Below are 17,621 nucleotides of genomic sequence, written 5' to 3' on the forward strand. Positions count from 1 at the left end.
GTGTAAAATACATTTTATCACAGTAGCAAAGTATCACCAAAACATTCCCTTGCTCCAGAATACAATAAATGTTATAAAAGTAATTAGTTAATAACATTTATATACGTTCATGTTAATTAAATAAAATCATCTGTCTGATCAGACCTTTTTTAAAATGTATATTCTGATGCAGATGGAGTTCCATATCTAGCTTCTTCATAAAGCAATATATATTAAAAGTATAAGGAATATTTTAAGTATTAAGATATTATAAGTTTGCTATATTTATGGTTCATTAGCCCTGAGATGTACAATTTAATGTATTTCATTTTGAATAGTGCTGGGCGATATGAGCGCAAATCAATATCACGATTAATTGTACATTTTAACACAATTACAATTAATGAACGATCCGTTTTTTGTTGTATTTTTGACCCTCATAGTTAAGTGATGAGGCTTGTGCTGTAAATATGTCCCAATATTAAAGCTGGGATAGTTTTTCTAATGTTGCTGGGAGCTTGTTCCTCTCTTGGTTATGGAGCACTGTATATATTTGGTGTGAGATTGTGCTTTGGTCTCTGAAACTGTTTTTTCTCAGCGTTTACATTTGACTTCTTTTTGTTCAGTGTCATCTTAATTATAGTCAAAACACAACGCACCCAAACCACAGACACTTTGTTTTTCTTTGGTACGAACTGCTCATGTTGCTCGGTTGGCCTCAGCATTTTGGTTGCTTCCATGTGGCAGATAGGTGCAGAATCACGTGACTGCAGCTTGGTAGCATGGTTTAAAAGGGACAGTACATGAACACACAGTGCGAAAATAACAAGTAACAGGTGACTGCAGCAGGTAGCGTCGCAGTCACACAGCTCCAGGGGCCTGGAGGTTGTGGGTTCAATTCCCGCTCCGGGTGACTGTCTGTGAGGAGTTGGTGTGTCCGCGTGGGTTTCCTCCGGGTGCTCCAGTTTCCTCCCACAGTCCAAAAACACATGTTGGTAGGTGGATTTGCGACTCAAAAGTGAATGTGGGTGTGTGTCCATGTTGCCCTGTGAAGGACTGGCGCCCCCTCCAGGGTTTATTCCCGCCTCGCGCCCAATGGTTCCAGGTAGGCTCTGGACCCACGGCGACCCTGAATTGGATAAGCGCTTACAGATAATGAATGAATGATATACACAAGATTATGTTGATTAGAAGTTCTGAATGTTGATATAGATTCATTTTCGATTAATGATTTTAATTATATTACTAGCATACTATATAAAATATATTAGTATACACATGTGAAATTGTTCAGAACTGGAAAAAGAAATCATAAGGAAGTTTTATTCTTGGACAGAAATGGAAACTTATCAAGTAAACCTGAGGACACTTTGACAGCCTTAAAGCTAAAGACATTTTAAAGGTGGTTTACAGCTATTGAGAAGTTTCCAAAGTTGCACAGAGTTGTGAATTATGCATCACAGTGTGGTCAGAGCTGCTACTTGACCTCTGCACACCCTCTAGCCACCAACACAACAAATAGATTCAGACAAACGGTAGCCCCAGGAGAAAAATCGCAAAAGGTGTTTGGACAAAAACAAGGGCTTTGTTTTCTCGTGAACATTTCTCCAGTTTAGAAAAACTCTACCAGCTTTCCATGTGACACAACATTATGAAATGTTTTGAAAGAATGTCCTGTTTTAGCTGATAATTCAGTTTGTTAACTCTTCTCAATGGGGTCAAGATACAGGACATTTTTATCCGTGGATGTTATTGTGATTATTCATTTTCAGTTTTCACTTATGGCACTGCAATTATCCAGGATTACTGTTAAGGTTATTTCCATGTGTGGGTTTGGACTGGTGCGGTTGTGATGCAGTGTAGTGTGTGCACAATTTAGATTAACTATAAATTACAATTCTAGAGTTAATTTTCCCAAACAATGTAGTTTAATTGGCTGCATTACAATGTGCCTCAGCTTTTATTTGAAAAATAAAATGTGTACCTATTTGCTTCTTGCAGTCACTTGTCATGACAAAATATAATAAGTTAAAATAATAAATGGACTATTGTGGAAATCAACGCTGTACAGGATGGAGATTAAATAACCACACTTTTGAAATTGCGTTTAGCTGTGACTCAACTGAAGACATTATATTACTGTGTATAGTTTCCTTGAACTAGGCCTTCAAAGAGATTTCAGGGGAAACAAAAATACATTTTCACACTTTCCTTTAAATTAATAGAGCAAATATAAATAAGTTATCAGAGCAGTTTAAATTCCTCTGAGGCATGACAAGTTTGATGAATTATCTCATATATAAGTGCAGCAGTATTTATCAGAGTGCTGCTAGGCTGATGCTAAGCCTTGAGCTGAATCAGAGCTATACAAGCTCTGCTGGCACCATGGGCTCACTCTGGAAGACTAGCAGGGGTCTAAAACTAAACCATGGTTGTTATAAAAAACAAACAAAAAACTATTTTAATTTACTATATGTAGCATTTAGTGGAATAAGGGATATGTGACTCATTTATATAAATATTGAAATAATGAACTTTGAAGTACATTCATAAAGAAATACCACCAATTCAAAGTCTGAGAAACATTGTGCAGCGCTAACAAACTTATGGAAAGCATATTATTCAGAACTGCTGCATTTATAATCAAATATCTTTCAATAATAAGAAAGGTCATTTGTGTGTTTTAAATGATATATCTGCAGAGTGCTGTATGTGAGTCCAAAATTCAGTCCCTTGGGTTCAGTGTAAAGTGTTTTTGCAGTAGTTAATGAATAGCCAAAGCAGTTAAGCAGTTATGATCATAATCATAAAAGGGTCAAAGGGATTAAGAGCCTGACACAACAGAATTTGGTGTGAGGGTGTGACAACTTAGGCTTGTATTTTGCATACTAACAGATTCCCTTTACTTGTTCGTCACATTACGTTTTTAGCATCTCTGCAGAACTAAAGTAGCAAATACGCCCTGGCTGATGTAGGTTGATTGAAATTAGATTTTTTGATGATTTTTTTATTCTTCGTTTTACAATTTGATTGAAATGATTTCTTTCAAGTGCAGTTGTGTGTGATGTTTTGAGCAGACCCCACACAAATCATCCAGGGCCCATTGGACATGGAGATCATAGTGGGAGAAAGCATTGTGCTGCCCTGCCAGATTGCCTGTGATCCTGCTCTGGACGTGTCCTTCTCATGGGCATTCAATGGCCAGCTCCTCAACAAACTGGACCCACACTATGAGCATGTTGGTGGGGTAAGACATGACGTGTATTTGCCTGAATCTCTTTATAGATATGTGTCAGTTTACTCAATATAAATAATTATATTTTTAACACTCTTGGCCAAAGCAATAATCTGAGATTCTATGAACAACAGTACCTTTTAAAATCCTTCATTCAAGTTACAGCTAAGGATAAGCTGAAATCATTTACATGAGGAAATTTAGTTATGATCTACATAAATCCAGAAAGCATTTTACTCCTATTTTTTAGACATTTCTCTGTTTATGAGTCCTTTATGTCTGTGCTTAACCATCATCTGTTGCTTACTGATGGATCTCTAGTTTAAACGAAGGGAACCTGGCACTTCTCCACTGATTGTTCTCTGTTTTGAGTTTTTGGCCGATGCCTTTCTTGCCTTGGCTTGTTTGCACAACTCTCTGGTGCTTCTGTTCTCTGTTATTTTCATCAAAATATAATTAGCCCAGAAAACACACTTTGAAAGTTCCTATGATTTTTGCCCTCTAATGACTTTGTGTCAGGAGCCACAAAAAATCCTGCAAAGTCTGTGCCGGATATGTTTAATATTTCTGGATGATGTAATGATGCTTTTCTGAAAAGATTCATTAGTGTTAGGAAAGGGGGAAGAAATGCCCTGGTGGTTTCTAATGGACATGTCGCATCAATATTGGATCTGCCCGATTACTTTGATTGATCTTAAAACAGATTCATTTATGTCATGTTCCCAAGCCTGTGAAAGAGTTCTTGAGATTTACATCCAATTTACATAATGATGAAATACAGAAATTAGATAGAGGTTGAATTATCTGCATTGTCATAGGTTTTGAAAGTAAATGTGGATATAAATCATAACAGGCTGAGGATGAGAAATACAGCATTTTTTGCTTGATTGCATAATTAAATTTGCTGATCAAACAGAACTAAATGGGATAAATCATTCAACCTCTAGGCAGACACACACACACACACACACACACACAAACTGCCAAAATTAAGCTTTAACAGTGATGCTTATCCGTAATGAGGTTCCGTTTTCAATAAATTCTCTAATGTCACTTGTCTTGTAGGATTATCATTCTGAAGTTCACATTTTAGATGAGTTTATATCCATGAAACCAAGTATGTAGCCTAACTTGCTCATAACTGAAAATGCACATTAACTTCTAGTTTGTTGGCCTTCATCTCATCTCTTGCCGTTAAAGCCTACAAAGCTTGTTGAATTCACAAGAGACACCACTCTTAATGTTACATTTAATTAAGTTGTCTATTACAAAATGCTTTAGACAACAGTTTAATTGATTTTGTAACAACCTTTTGGCTCTCTTAGGAGAATACAGTTTAAGCATGTTAATGTTTGCATAACATTTGTGAGTAAGGTGGGAATGCAAAATTTAATATATTTAATAAAATAAAGCTTTTTAGGACATATTTCACATGATAGATTGCAAATTAATATATGTTTACTCAGTCCTGTAGAATTTTATTAAAGTTAAAGATATTCTGTTTTACCACAACAACAACGAGATACATCCTAAAGATGTTTTAAATATTATTTCAGCATTGTCCTCAAGATTCTTACTTAAGATCCCTAATGGCAGATGGTAATGTCAAGTGGCACATCATTGATGATTTAATATTTGTAATCATATATGATCACCAGGTGTACGTACATGGCTTGGGTTCTAATTACAGGGCATTTCAAAGTTACTCCTGCTTCGTACACACAACATCCTTCAGCATTATGAGATTAACACGGGCATTTAATTGCAGTGTGTGGAATTAGTATTCATCATATGCACTGTTGCGTATCACAAACTGAATCCAATCACAGCCCCTCTTTAATGTGATTAAGTTCTAATTAGAGCCCATTAGCCACTAGGTTCATTAGCTGGAGCCAATGTCGTGTTGAAGGAACTGCAGAAATGGCCACAGGGAATGTTTATCCAGGACGGACATTTCAAACATTGTAGTAAACACTCTTTGGCAAAATACACCCATTAACTATGAAACTCCATTCCATTTTCACTCCAAACACATGTGGGAGTTCATATCTCTTTGTCAGGCTCTACAGTAAAGCGAAACATATGCATATATGCAACGATTCTACTGATATTTATTTATTTGATTATTTATTTTTTGTCTTGATATCATATTTATAATGTTTTTGCTAGGTGTACTCATTAGTACAGTGTGTAGTTTAAGCATATGGACAGCATAAGTAACAGATAAAGAGTATGCTTGGAATCCATGGAGTTCAGCAGGTGGCAACGTGTGTGTATATGCAGAGTGCAGCTGGAGATTTAATGATACGAAACATTCAGCTGAAGCATGCCGGGAAATATGTCTGCGTCGTCGACACTGATGTGGAGAGCCTGTCTGCAGCTGCCATCTTGATTGTAAAAGGTAAAGAAATGTTCTTGTTTATTTATTGCCTTGATTTCACAACATCCAGCACTTTGCAAAGTCAGTGGCCCTTCTGCATATTTTTTTGTGAGTACAACCAAGTACTGGCAAAAATTATGGAATCGCCATATATGGAAGCATATAAGTACAGTAATTAAAAGGAAAATCTAATATGCAAAATGGCAGTGTAATACGATACATATAAAAATGTTGCACTCATACGTGCCATGAGTTTATCAAGATGAGCTCAATTAAAATTCAGTAATTCCATTTCCATTTGTAATTTGATAGGCTCCTGCTGATAAAGATCTTAATTAATATATATAAATATATATAAAATAGTACTTTTATTAAAGAAAAATGTTATGGTTCCTGAGATCATGCAACAGTTTTGTCAAAAGGATAATAAAAAGTGCTATAGCTGATGTTATAAAACATGAATATAGTCTCACGACTAATTTAAATATAAAGATATAGTGGAGTGAAGGCCTCTTGAGGAGACAATTAAATCACACACCCACTGTAATGTGCTGTTCTCAGACCCTTATTTTTTCACCTGGGGATTGTGCATGCATGTTAGTCCTGTTGTATGGAAACTTTGGCCTTCTCCATGTTTGTTTTGCACTAATATGAGTGGATCAGACACAGCAGTGCTGCCAGAGTTTTTAAAACCTTTATTGTCACAGCTGGACTGAGAATAGTTCAGCAACCAAAAACCTCCAGTCAACAATGTCCTATGTCCACTGATGAAGGACTAGAGGATGACCAACACAAACTGTGCAGCAACAGAAGAGCTACTGTCTCTGACATTACATCTGCAAGGTCGACCAATGAGATAGGTGTTTTTAGATGTTTTAAGTAAGTGGAAACAGTGTTTAAAACTTGAGCAGCACTGCTGTGTCTGATCAATTCATATTAGTGCAAAACAAACATGGAGAAGGCCAAAATTTCCATACAGCACATGCATGCACAGTTTGATCTACTCGTACCAGCCCAACACATATTAAACACACCACCTCCAGTAAGAGATGGACTGCTGTAATGGTAGAACTAAAAAGTGCTCCTGTATGGTCAGTGGAGCTGAGAAAATGGACTGTGAGTTTAGAAACAAGGAGGTGGTCATAATTTTGTGGTTGATCTGTGTATATATGGATTTTTATTGATTTATATTTATTTGTTAATTGTTGTTTGAGTACAAAGCACTAATGAAGCTAGAATTAATACTTGATGTTAACTCAAGTACAACTTTAGATACTTCCGTTTCAGGTGTCAGTTTTGTGGTGTCTGTTTCAAATTATTTTCTTTTTTGTCCTTTTAGCAGTATCACCTGAAATGTCAGTAAAAATGAAATTTGAATATGATTTCAATATTTTCATCAGCAGTACTTGAGACACCAAGTAAAGCAAAATGTCAGGTTTATCGCTAATTACCTAATTTTTGTAATCACATTAGACTTCCAGGTGTATGTACATGGCATTTCAATCCAGCCTTAGAGGTGTCAGGACAGTAAAAACTCACTTTTTCACTTTTTAAACTAAATTAGCCACCTCTGAATTTTTGCCACTATTACATTAACAAGTGCATATAATTCTTGACCACTACATATCGTTTCAGACTAGATTTAGAAATAGATTTGTGTCACTATCTCAAAATTCTACCATTTGTCTCTGACATTTGCAAGGCATATAAGATGTGTTTGGGTAGTTGCTTGTGTGAATGCTACTGCTTTTTGGAAAGCCTTATTTGAGTAGAAGTTTTGGAAACAGATTTTGTTGGGAGGACACTGTAACTTCTTGGTTTTAAGTTTTTAGATCAAGTAGCAGTTTGGACATATGAAATATTGATTTATACTTGGTGTTAAAGGCTTTCTATTATTGTCTTTAAATATGTTTCACGGTGCAATGTTTTTTACTAGACCTAAATACAATTTGTGTTTTCTCACAAACTGTATCTTGTAAACATAACAACAAAACCACTTTAAAAGTGTATTAAACCAAACTGTGAATTTTATTGATCCATTAAACCCTTTCCTTTCAAGATGTTGAGAACAGATCTGTTTTAAGTAGACAATTAATCCCTGTAATGAAGCTGATGGCCTTAAAAGGTTGTAAACAGATTAGTTTGAATCTAGATACATAGAATAAATGATCGTATTGTGTTGAGCTGGGAGATGATAATAGCATTGTGTAATGTGCTAAAGTACCAACACGTCACTATGACTGTATAATTCACTTTTGTGAAAACACTACATTACTTCTGGCTTGCAGTGTCCGTCTTATGCAGTGGAGAAAAGGAGATCTGGGAAGAAAACATAATTAGCCATGTTCACTTCTGTGAGATCAGGTTTGCATGTTTGTCCTTGTTCTCTGAAGGAAAATAATTGAATAATGAATTGATCCATGATTTTTATGTTCCATTAGTATGAGTTAATTAGAGGAACATATCAAAGCTGTTTATCAGAGAGCACTAATGAGTTTTAGAGGATCAATAGCTTTCAATTAAGATTAGCCTGGCATGCTAAACGCATCTCACTGTAGTTTAAAGAAGGCTTATAACAGTAGAGCAGACTTCCCAGACTCTAAAACATTATGAAGTATGCCTACTGTTAAATTTATTTAAGGATTTCCTGTGTCGGATGTCTGAAATAATGAGACACAACTTGCATGGTCTTGCACTTTTTAATTGGTGATGCCTTACTAAATTTTTTTATTATTATTTATTTACTTTCTTATTTTGGGTAGCTGTGGAAAAGATCTTCGCTCTTTTAGAATACTTCCTGAACAAACTGCTCTCAGAGGCTTGCTTTGCTTCCCCTAACATGAAACAGCTTAAGGTATTATAATAGACTGCAAGATTGGCCTCATATCTCAGAACCAGAAGATCATGATAGGGCACATGATTCAGCTCAGGGGCTTGGGCAAGTTTAGATGTGAATGAAACTAACTTTGCTAATTGTTGGATTGAGTCAGGTCCACCTGGAGCTCCAGACGGTGTAACAGTAGAGGAAATCACAGACAGCACGGCACAGCTCTCCTGGAGGCCCGGCCAAGACAACGGCAGCCCCATCATCAGCTACATCATTCAGACAAAGACAGCTTTCACTGTGGGTTGGCAGGCAGTGAACACAGGTAACAGTACAAGATTAGCCTTATACATTTTAATGCAAATTCAACGAGAACTTGAAAATAGCTATAAGTAGTACCTCTGCTTTTAAAATATAGCTTTTGCTTGCTTTGAGTGTTTATAAGGACGTCTTAATATGTAATAATTTATCTGGAGTTTGCCACCTAATGTTCACTTCCTCAAATAATAGAGAGAATTTGTGCATTGCTTGACATCCTGGGCCTACTATAAACTTAAATGCCACATTCCTGATTCTAATCAGAAAGCAATTTTTATAAGGTTCAGAAGATGTTTCCTTACCATTTGCTCACTTTCTATTTGCATGCTGAAAAAAGGTCTTATATGTTTGTAAAGCCCAAGTGTCAGTAAATAAGTATGCTATGCTTCCTCTCTCTCTGCTCACCACAGAAAAACAGCAAAGAGCCCCCAAATGTTAAAAATCATGAAAAGAGATAAATAAAATGAAAAGAGATTTTAGTTTACTTTTGCTCCATAGGTGGGTAATATTGATTAATTTTTCCTCTTTCAGATTATTTTGGTAGGAACCCACTTTAAATTCAGGAGACTGCTTACTGCATGAAGAAAACCAGACCAAAAGAGCTACAAAACAAAACAGCTCGGGTTACAAATGAGATTCTGTGGTAATTCAAACTGAATAAAAACTTACAGACAAGTTAAACCTCAGCCACAAGTAACAGTCATTTTTCTCTTCAAACACACCGCTCCACCTTGAAACACTCAGAGCTTCTGATTGTAAACATCCCAGAGAGAACTGCAGTTCCCCACAATCATAGATGTTGCCTTTAAGACAGAAACCTCCTATTGACCTAAGAGTGATGTGTAATCAAAATCTCTATGACTAAGCTAGATCTTTTGTGTTTGTTCTCAGTCCCTGAGGTAATTGATGGGAACACGTTGACAGCCACAGTGGTAGACCTGAATGCGTGGGTGGAGTATGAATTCCGTGTGCTGGCCAAAAACAGCGTTGGTGTAGGGGAACCAAGCCCAGCCTCACTCAAGACCCGAACTGAGGATTCTGGTGAGTAACCACATTCTACTCTCCAGAGTATGTGGCAGTAAACTGAAGGTGTAAGCTTACAGATCCCTCTGTGCATTCAGCACTGGCATGATATTCTGTTTTCTTGGGTTACACAGTAAACTAAAAGAAGCTCTTAGCAAATGGGAATATTGCTTTGCTTCATATAAAATTGATAATGAGGCCTAAAATAAAAGAAGGGAATTTAGACTAGGACACAGAAATCGAGCACCAAGGACAAGCAGGTGGTACATGTATCTGCTGAACTCAATTGAGTTTTTTCTCCTTCTGTTTTTTTGTATGCAGTTCCCGATACTGCGCCGGCTAATGTTGGAGGTGGGGGAGGCTCCAAGTCGGAGTTGGTAATAACATGGGAGGTAAGTCATCTGTCTATATTACCGCTCCCTCTGTGTGAGGTAATGGTTTTGCTTAATTGAATGGAATTGAATGGGAGTGTTTATTACCTCAGTCAAAACCAAACCCATTCTCCAGCCAGGCCCTTGGGTCCTATAATGCCATTCATTTCGGCAGCGGCTTCTTATTACAAACAGGTTCGTTTGAGTTCCCAGGGGAACTGCGTGTTCTCCACGAGCCGTAATGAGCTCTAGATTGGCATGGAGTACGGACTGGATGCTGAACCTGTTGTGTATGCGTTTTAATATCACTATAGTTTTGTGTTTCCCTCCCAGCCCGTGCCCGAAGAACTGCAAAACGGAGACGGCTTTGGTTACATCATCGCCTTGCGACCTCTGGGAGAGCTCACATGGACGCACGCTGTGACCTCTGCACCAGGACGCTATGTTTATCGGAACGAGAGCATTCTGCCCTTCTCTCCATTTAACGTAAAAGTGGGCGCCTATAACGCGAAAGGCCAGGGGCCCTTCAGCCCCATTACCACAGTGTTCTCAGCAGAGGAAGGTGAGTGCGTGAGCTGCATAGTTCAAACACCACACAGGCTGAAGGTGGAGGTTGGCAGGATGCTACATCTTGCGGTCTGGTGGAGACCAATGTTGGTGCTGTAACAGTAATATATATTTTATTATTTGGTCATAATTCATATTTTTAATATATGATTTGAGTGGTGGATCATCCACAGCACTGAGTGGTGTGTGTGGAAGTGTCCAGTGGGTGCCCTGATCATTGAAGAGCAGGGTGAAATGGGGAGAAGTACAGAGCGACAGTTGTACTGTAGAACAACAAAGCGCTCCTGTATAGTCACTGGAGCTGAGAGAATTGACAGTGAGTAGGCTGTCATAATGTTATGACCAAAGAGGTGGCCATAATGTTATGACTATATATGTGCCACTGTTTGTGTGTTGGGCGACACAGTGGTGCAGCAGGTAGTGTCACAGTCACACAGCTCCAGGGACCTGGAGGTTGTGGGTTCGATTCCTGTTCCGGGTGACTGTCTGTGAGGAGTTGGTGTGTTGTCCGCGTGGGTTTCCTCCGGGTGCTCTGGTTTCCTCCCACAGTCCAAAAAAACACACGTTGGTAGGTGGATTGGCGACTTAAAAGTGTTCGTGGGTGTGAGTGAATGTGTTTGTGTTGCCCTGTGAAGGACTGGTGCCCCCTCCAGGGTGTATTCCCGCCTTGCGCCCAATGATTCCAGGTAGGCTCTGGACCCACCGTGACCCTGAACTGGATAAACGGTTACAGATAATGAATGAATGAATGAATGTGTGTTTGTAAATGTGGATATCTTTCCACACCTTCAGATTTAAGTGTAAAGATTGCAATATGTCTTCCACTGTTTGTGGTAAAACCAAAAACATTCAGGGAGGTTCAGATTTTGGCTCTGGGACAGTTAATTCAGTGTTGCAAGAGCACCAATTTCTTTGTTTGATTTGCAGACCTCCTGTTTTGTCTTTTTCGTTTACTCAGTAACAGCTTCATGACAGCTACATTTTTTTCAGACAGAGTTATCTTCTCATAGTAGAAAGATGTCTATATCCTGTGGATATTTTGACATCTGAAGCACGAATGGAGCTCGATTTTCTCCTCATTTTCAGAGATGTACTTTATCTGCTCTTTAATGATTATCTGATATTTCTGGTGGTTTATTCATTGTTGCATGGTTGTTAGGAGTCTCATTTTATGTGTAACCTTTAAAAAAATTCTCTCATTTCCCCTTACTCCCCAAACATATCTCTTGATAAATGAATAAATCATAGGCTTGGAAATAAATAAGCCAAGTATTGTCTCTCACATTTACACAAGACTGAACCTATTCGTAGTTTACGTGTAAGTTCCTTTATACTTTATTCTACTGGCACTGACATTTAATTCACATTTTTATTACATTAATATTTATTATTACTTTAGTTCATATTGTTTTGTTTGGTATAGGTTTTTCGGACAATGTATGGCGAATTCTGTGTAAAATGTCTTGAGGGAGTGAAGCACGGGACATTTAATGTAATCATGCCTGAGTAAATGAAGAAAACCAAAGACTTAAGCTAGGTTACGCTAACAGTCAGTTTGAAAGCAGTTACTTTAGAGAGGTCTGACAGGCAGACATTGACCTGTCACTGAGCTGCAGCATTAATTGAATTTCTGTACTGATAATATTCCTTTGTGCCAATCAGCTCATACATTAAGCTAAGGGATAGTCATTCAAAGTTTTGGAAGAAAAGATCGTATCAATCCTGCGCCAGCTTGTCAGCTAGGTTTTGTGTTTTGTGAAAATCACTGTCTTTGCCACTGATTGTTTTTTTCTTTTTTCCCCTCGTTCTTGTTTTTCTGACCTTTATGTTTTTTTTCTTTTCCTTTCCTGTCTCCTTAACTCTCTCCTCCTCTCCTCTTTTCTACTTCTCTTTTCTTTTCTCTACTCTCAGAGCCCAGTGGAGTGCCAGGGGGCGTATGGGCTCAGAGTATTTCTGCGTCTGAATTTGAAGTGAGCTGGCAGACACTCTCTGACTCTCCTGAAAGAGTTTTAGGCTACGAGGTACGTCTATCTACCCTACTAAATGGAAATGACTCTGCCTCCTTTTTTTTAAAAAAAAATGCACCATTGGTACTGCCAGTGCCTGTCAGCTCCCAAGTTGCACCCAAGTTCTCTCTCTGCATGTAGAAACCCAAATAAGAAGGATGCTTGTGTTTAGAGGTATGCATAAAATCTTACTGCACAGCAATCGAAAAAAGCTTATTGCCATTTTAAAGCCACAGAGATCATGTTACATATCTCTTTTATTTGTGTCACTTCAAAAAATGGAGTGAAGCTTATTATGGTGAAGGCTTTTTGAACCATGCATTGATTGGCACTGCAGGGTTATTCCTGCAGGCTTTTCAGTCAGTTGTGCTGTCTGCTCTACTGTCTGAACACAGGTGGTATACTGGGAGGATGATACCAAGCCTGAGACCATGGGGAAAGTGCGAGTGTCTGCGAATCATTTCACAGTAAACATCAGCGGCCTGAAGGCATACACTCAGTATTTCTTGACAGTGAGTGCCTTCAACACTGCAGGCACTGGGCCACGCACCCCCACCATCAACGTCACCACCAAAAAGTCTCGTGAGTAGAAACATATCAAGGGAAGCATTCTAGAAAATTTATCAGCATCTGTTTCTTCACTCCCCTCCCGACCCCAATTTGTGCTGCAAGTCCAGGGGATTGAACCAGTGACGCTCTGGTCCTAAATATGCTTTAATAACCATTACATCTCATATGCACTCATGTCTTAAACTGTATGCTTTTATACAAACCGGATTCCAAAAAAGTTGGGACACGAAACAAATTGTGAATAAAAACTGAATGCAATGATGTGGAGGTGCCATCTAATATTTTATTCAGAATAGAACACAAATCACAGATCAAAAGTTTAAACTGAGAATGTATCATTTTAAGGGAAAAATATGGTGTTTCAAAATTTCATGGTGTCAACAAATCCCAAAAAAGTTGGGACAAGGCCATTTTTTACCACTGTGTGGCATCCCCCCTTCTTCTTACAACACTCAACAGAGTCTGGGGACAGAGGACCCTTACGTATAGCAATTGTTCCAGATTCACTGAATCTTTTGATGATGTTATACACGGTTGATGATGATAACTTAAAAGTCTTTGCTATTTTACGCTGGGTAACACCATTCTCGTATCTTTCTGTGCAACAATGGTGGAATTGGTGATCCTCTTACCATCTTGGCTTCAGGGAGACACTGACACTCTGAGAAGCTCTTTTTATACCCAATCATGTTGTCAATTGACCTAATTAGTGTTAATTGGTCTTCCAGCTGTTCGTTATATGCTCAATTTCCTTTTTCCAGCCACTTATTGCTACTTGTCCCAACTTTTTTGGGATTTGTTGACACTGTGAATTTTGAATCAACATATTTTTCCTTTAAAATGTTACATTTACTCAGATTAAACTTTTCATCTGTCGTCTATGTTCTATTACGAATACAATATTGACATTTGACACCTTCACATCATTGCATTCAGTTTATATTCACAATTTGTTTAGTGTCTCAACTTTTTTGGAATCCGGTTTGTATGATTACTTGACTTCTGCAGCATATGCACCAACATACTTATGAATAGTGTAGAGGATAACACCACAGCTTCCTGTGCTATACCAGGTTAAACTAGTGCTGTAGGTGTATTTGGACTGGATTTAACTTAAGTTCTGGTTTGCTTAAATATAATCATTTGCTTTGTCTGACCATTTTTAGACTGAAAAAAAAATTATAAGTTATTGGTGTCTGTTGAATGTATCTATCTTCACTCAGCACCAGGACAGCCTCCTCTGAATGTGGAGTGGAACCTGATTGGCTCAAAGCTGACTGTCCACTGGGATCCTGTAGTCACCATGGAGATGGAGTCAGAGGTCACTGGCTATCAGGTAAGCTCATGGGTTCTCTGAAAAAACCATGAAGCCCAAGAGCTAAGCTTATTCGGGGAGTGAGTTGTATATATTAGCACCTTTCTGCTTTGTCTCATAAGTGACTGCACAAATATCACAGAATAGAAAGTTTTTTTTTCTGGTGGGGTTTGTATTTTTCAACATATATTGAATATGAATGTATCAAACACTAAAGCCACCTCCTTCGTTGTACACTCATTGTACATTTTATCATTCATTCATTTATTCATTCATTCATTCTCTGTAAGCTCTTCAGTGTGGCGGTGGGTCCGGAGCCTACCCGGAATGTCCATTTTATCAGCGCCACACAATGTAGTTTTAGCACCATTTTTGACACACTCCTCATCTAGTTCTGAAGCATCACGCTGTTCTTATAAACAACGAATGTAGTATACTCACTCAATTAAAGTCACAACCTGTTTTCTGATTGTTTTCCATTTACATTCCGACCTGGCAAGCAGACTTGATGCTTGTATTGTAGTATACATTGGGCCTCTCTGTTGTATCACTCACACATGTTGCATGCAGTTAGGACACCATGTGACACAAACTGTGCATGAATAGATGACCGCTCTGACATTTACAAGTTGGATCACCAAGCTAGGCGCATATGATATATTGGACAATGAGAGTGCACAGCGTTTAACCACCTTAGCAGCACCACTGTCTGATCCTCTTGTACCGGTGCAAGACACACTAACACACTCCCACCACATCAGTGTCACTGCTGCACTGAGAATGATTTAGCACTCAAATAATACCTGGTCCTCTGGGGGTCCTGACCCTGACTTTTGTAGAATAGGTTGAAAGTGTGTTACAGTGTCCATCTGATCAGCTGATGGACTACAGTCTGTAATTATAGAGCTACAACATGCAACTAAATAGTAAGGATATTAAAAACTAAAACTAAAAACAATTTAGGAACTGCAGAACAAAGACATAGAAAATAATGCAAAATCTGCTGTCTGCAATAGGGCAGTGAATTTTTGGATAAAATTGATAACACAGCCTTTACCATGCTAAAACTGAAAGACTTAATATTGTAATCTAACATTCACAAAATATGTCTTGTATTTTTAATGTCTATACTTAGATGTTTATAGTTATTTATTCATTCGCCTTGTAGCATCTATGACAAGTGAGTTTTGAGGCAGTAGGCTTTTGTTTCTTATTTCACTGTAAGGAAAAGTGAGGAGAATTTTGTTTGTGGTTGGAGCACTGGATGTGTTTTATATTAAATGTCTTGGTGAGAATTACCCTTGGTGAGAGCTAACCCTTATCCTGTCACCCTGCTGTTGTCCAGGTGTCTTACCGGAGGAACCGACATAGAGAAATAGAGAACACAGTGACCACTAACCTGACTTCAGTGGAGATCATCCTCCCTGCTGACGATGATTATATCATCCAGATATGCACTCTGAGTGATGGTGGAGAAGGCATCCCCACAGAACCCATCAACATTCATAAACTAAGTAAGCACACCTTTAAATTGATTAATCTGACTATTAACTCTCTTTTAATCTAAGTTTAATTGAATTTATGTGTGTGTGTGTGTGTGTGTGTGTGTGTGTGTGTGTGTGTGCGTGTGTGTGTGTGAGAGAGAGAGAGAGACAGAGAAAGAAAGAGAGAGAGACAGAGAAAGAAAGAGAGAGAGAGAGAGAGAGGGAGAGAGAGAGAGACTGTGTTCGTGAGCGTGAGAGAGATGGAAAGACTTCAGAAATATGTTTATCACTAAAAGCCCAGAGAGCCTTTCGTGACCGATGTGAATATCCCTTGGTTCAGAAACTCTGTGTGTTTGTGTGTGTGTGTGTGTGAGAGAGAGAGAGAGAGAGAGAGAGAGAGAGAGAGAGAGAGATTTCTTCACAATACTTACTAATTACATTGAGCAACAGGTAGGGGAGCCCAGGGGACAAAAAATAACAACATTTTACATATTATTCCTTTAAAAGATTTATGATAGAAACGTGTTATATTAAACTTTTATGAAAACATTTAATGATTACTGAAAAAGTCTGGTCCATTTTTACCTAATTAAGCTTATATATAAAAACTCAAATACAAATAAAAAGACTAATACCATCCCCTTTGTTTGTTTTCTGTATAATTTACTTTATTCCGCCACACTTCCTTCCTCAACTGTCTGTTTTTCTGCTGTGTGTTAGAATTTCTGGTAACTCAGTAAATACACATGCATATCTTTGGATTAAAGGTGTAAAATCCACGTTTTGTGTGATTTTTATGAAGAAAGTGAGGAATAACAGTTTTAATAAAGGTGTTATGTCTGCGCTTGGTGTGTTTTATATGAAGAAATTGAGAAATTGCAGAAGTATTAAAGGTGTAAACTCAATGTTTTGTGGTGTTGTTTTTTTAAAGAATGTGTGGAATAAAGGATATTATTAAAGTTGTAAATTTAGACAAGTTTTAGAAAAAGAAATTGAGGAATGAGACCTGTTTTTCAAAACTATATTGTCTCATATTTGAGGCTGGTGAATGACGCCAATATGAGCCTTGTAAGCTGACCAGTCTTAAGGTGTAAATATATATTTGAGTATGAAACTCCTGCCTCCTAAAATGACATGTAAGGCTGAAGGGGGAACATTGAGAGTATAGAAACGTTCTGCTCCGGGTGACTGTCTGTGAGGAGTTGGTGTGTTCTCCCCGTGTCCGTGTGGGTTTCCTCCGGGTGCTCCAGTTTCCTCCCATGATCCAAAAACACATGTGGGTAGGTGGATTGGCGACTCAAAAGTGTCTGTAGATGTGTGTGAGTGAATGTGTGTGTCGCCCCCTGAAGGACTGGCGCCCCCTCCAGGGTGTGTTCCCTGCCTTGTGCCCAGTGATTCCGGGTAGGCTCCAGACCCACCACAACCCTGAACTGGATAAGCGCTTACAGATAATGAATGAATGAATGAACCTTGTCTAGTGACACATTTAACACTAGAAGCATAGAGAGCCTGGTGTATATTTGAGCGATGCGACTAACTTCACTCAGAG

At 38.3% G+C, this 17,621-nt stretch overlaps 1 protein-coding gene across 1 annotated transcript in view; it reads left to right on the forward strand.

Moving 5' to 3' along the window:
* cntn3a.2 (contactin 3a, tandem duplicate 2) overlaps positions 1-17,621 on the forward strand; it is a 72,169-nt gene that overhangs the window by 46,358 nt on the left and 8,190 nt on the right. Inside the window, exons 14-23 of the mRNA XM_066671074.1 lie at positions 3,057-3,226; positions 5,498-5,615; positions 8,585-8,743; positions 9,628-9,777; positions 10,081-10,151; positions 10,464-10,692; positions 12,609-12,718; positions 13,099-13,285; positions 14,497-14,609; positions 15,934-16,102. Coding sequence (XP_066527171.1) covers positions 3,057-3,226; positions 5,498-5,615; positions 8,585-8,743; positions 9,628-9,777; positions 10,081-10,151; positions 10,464-10,692; positions 12,609-12,718; positions 13,099-13,285; positions 14,497-14,609; positions 15,934-16,102 — 1,476 coding nt within the window. The remainder of the gene's footprint in view (positions 1-3,056; positions 3,227-5,497; positions 5,616-8,584; positions 8,744-9,627; positions 9,778-10,080; positions 10,152-10,463; positions 10,693-12,608; positions 12,719-13,098; positions 13,286-14,496; positions 14,610-15,933; positions 16,103-17,621) is intronic.

This window comes from Hoplias malabaricus, chromosome 5, assembly GCF_029633855.1.
Source record: "Hoplias malabaricus isolate fHopMal1 chromosome 5, fHopMal1.hap1, whole genome shotgun sequence".
Taxonomy (NCBI): domain Eukaryota; kingdom Metazoa; phylum Chordata; class Actinopteri; order Characiformes; family Erythrinidae; genus Hoplias; species Hoplias malabaricus.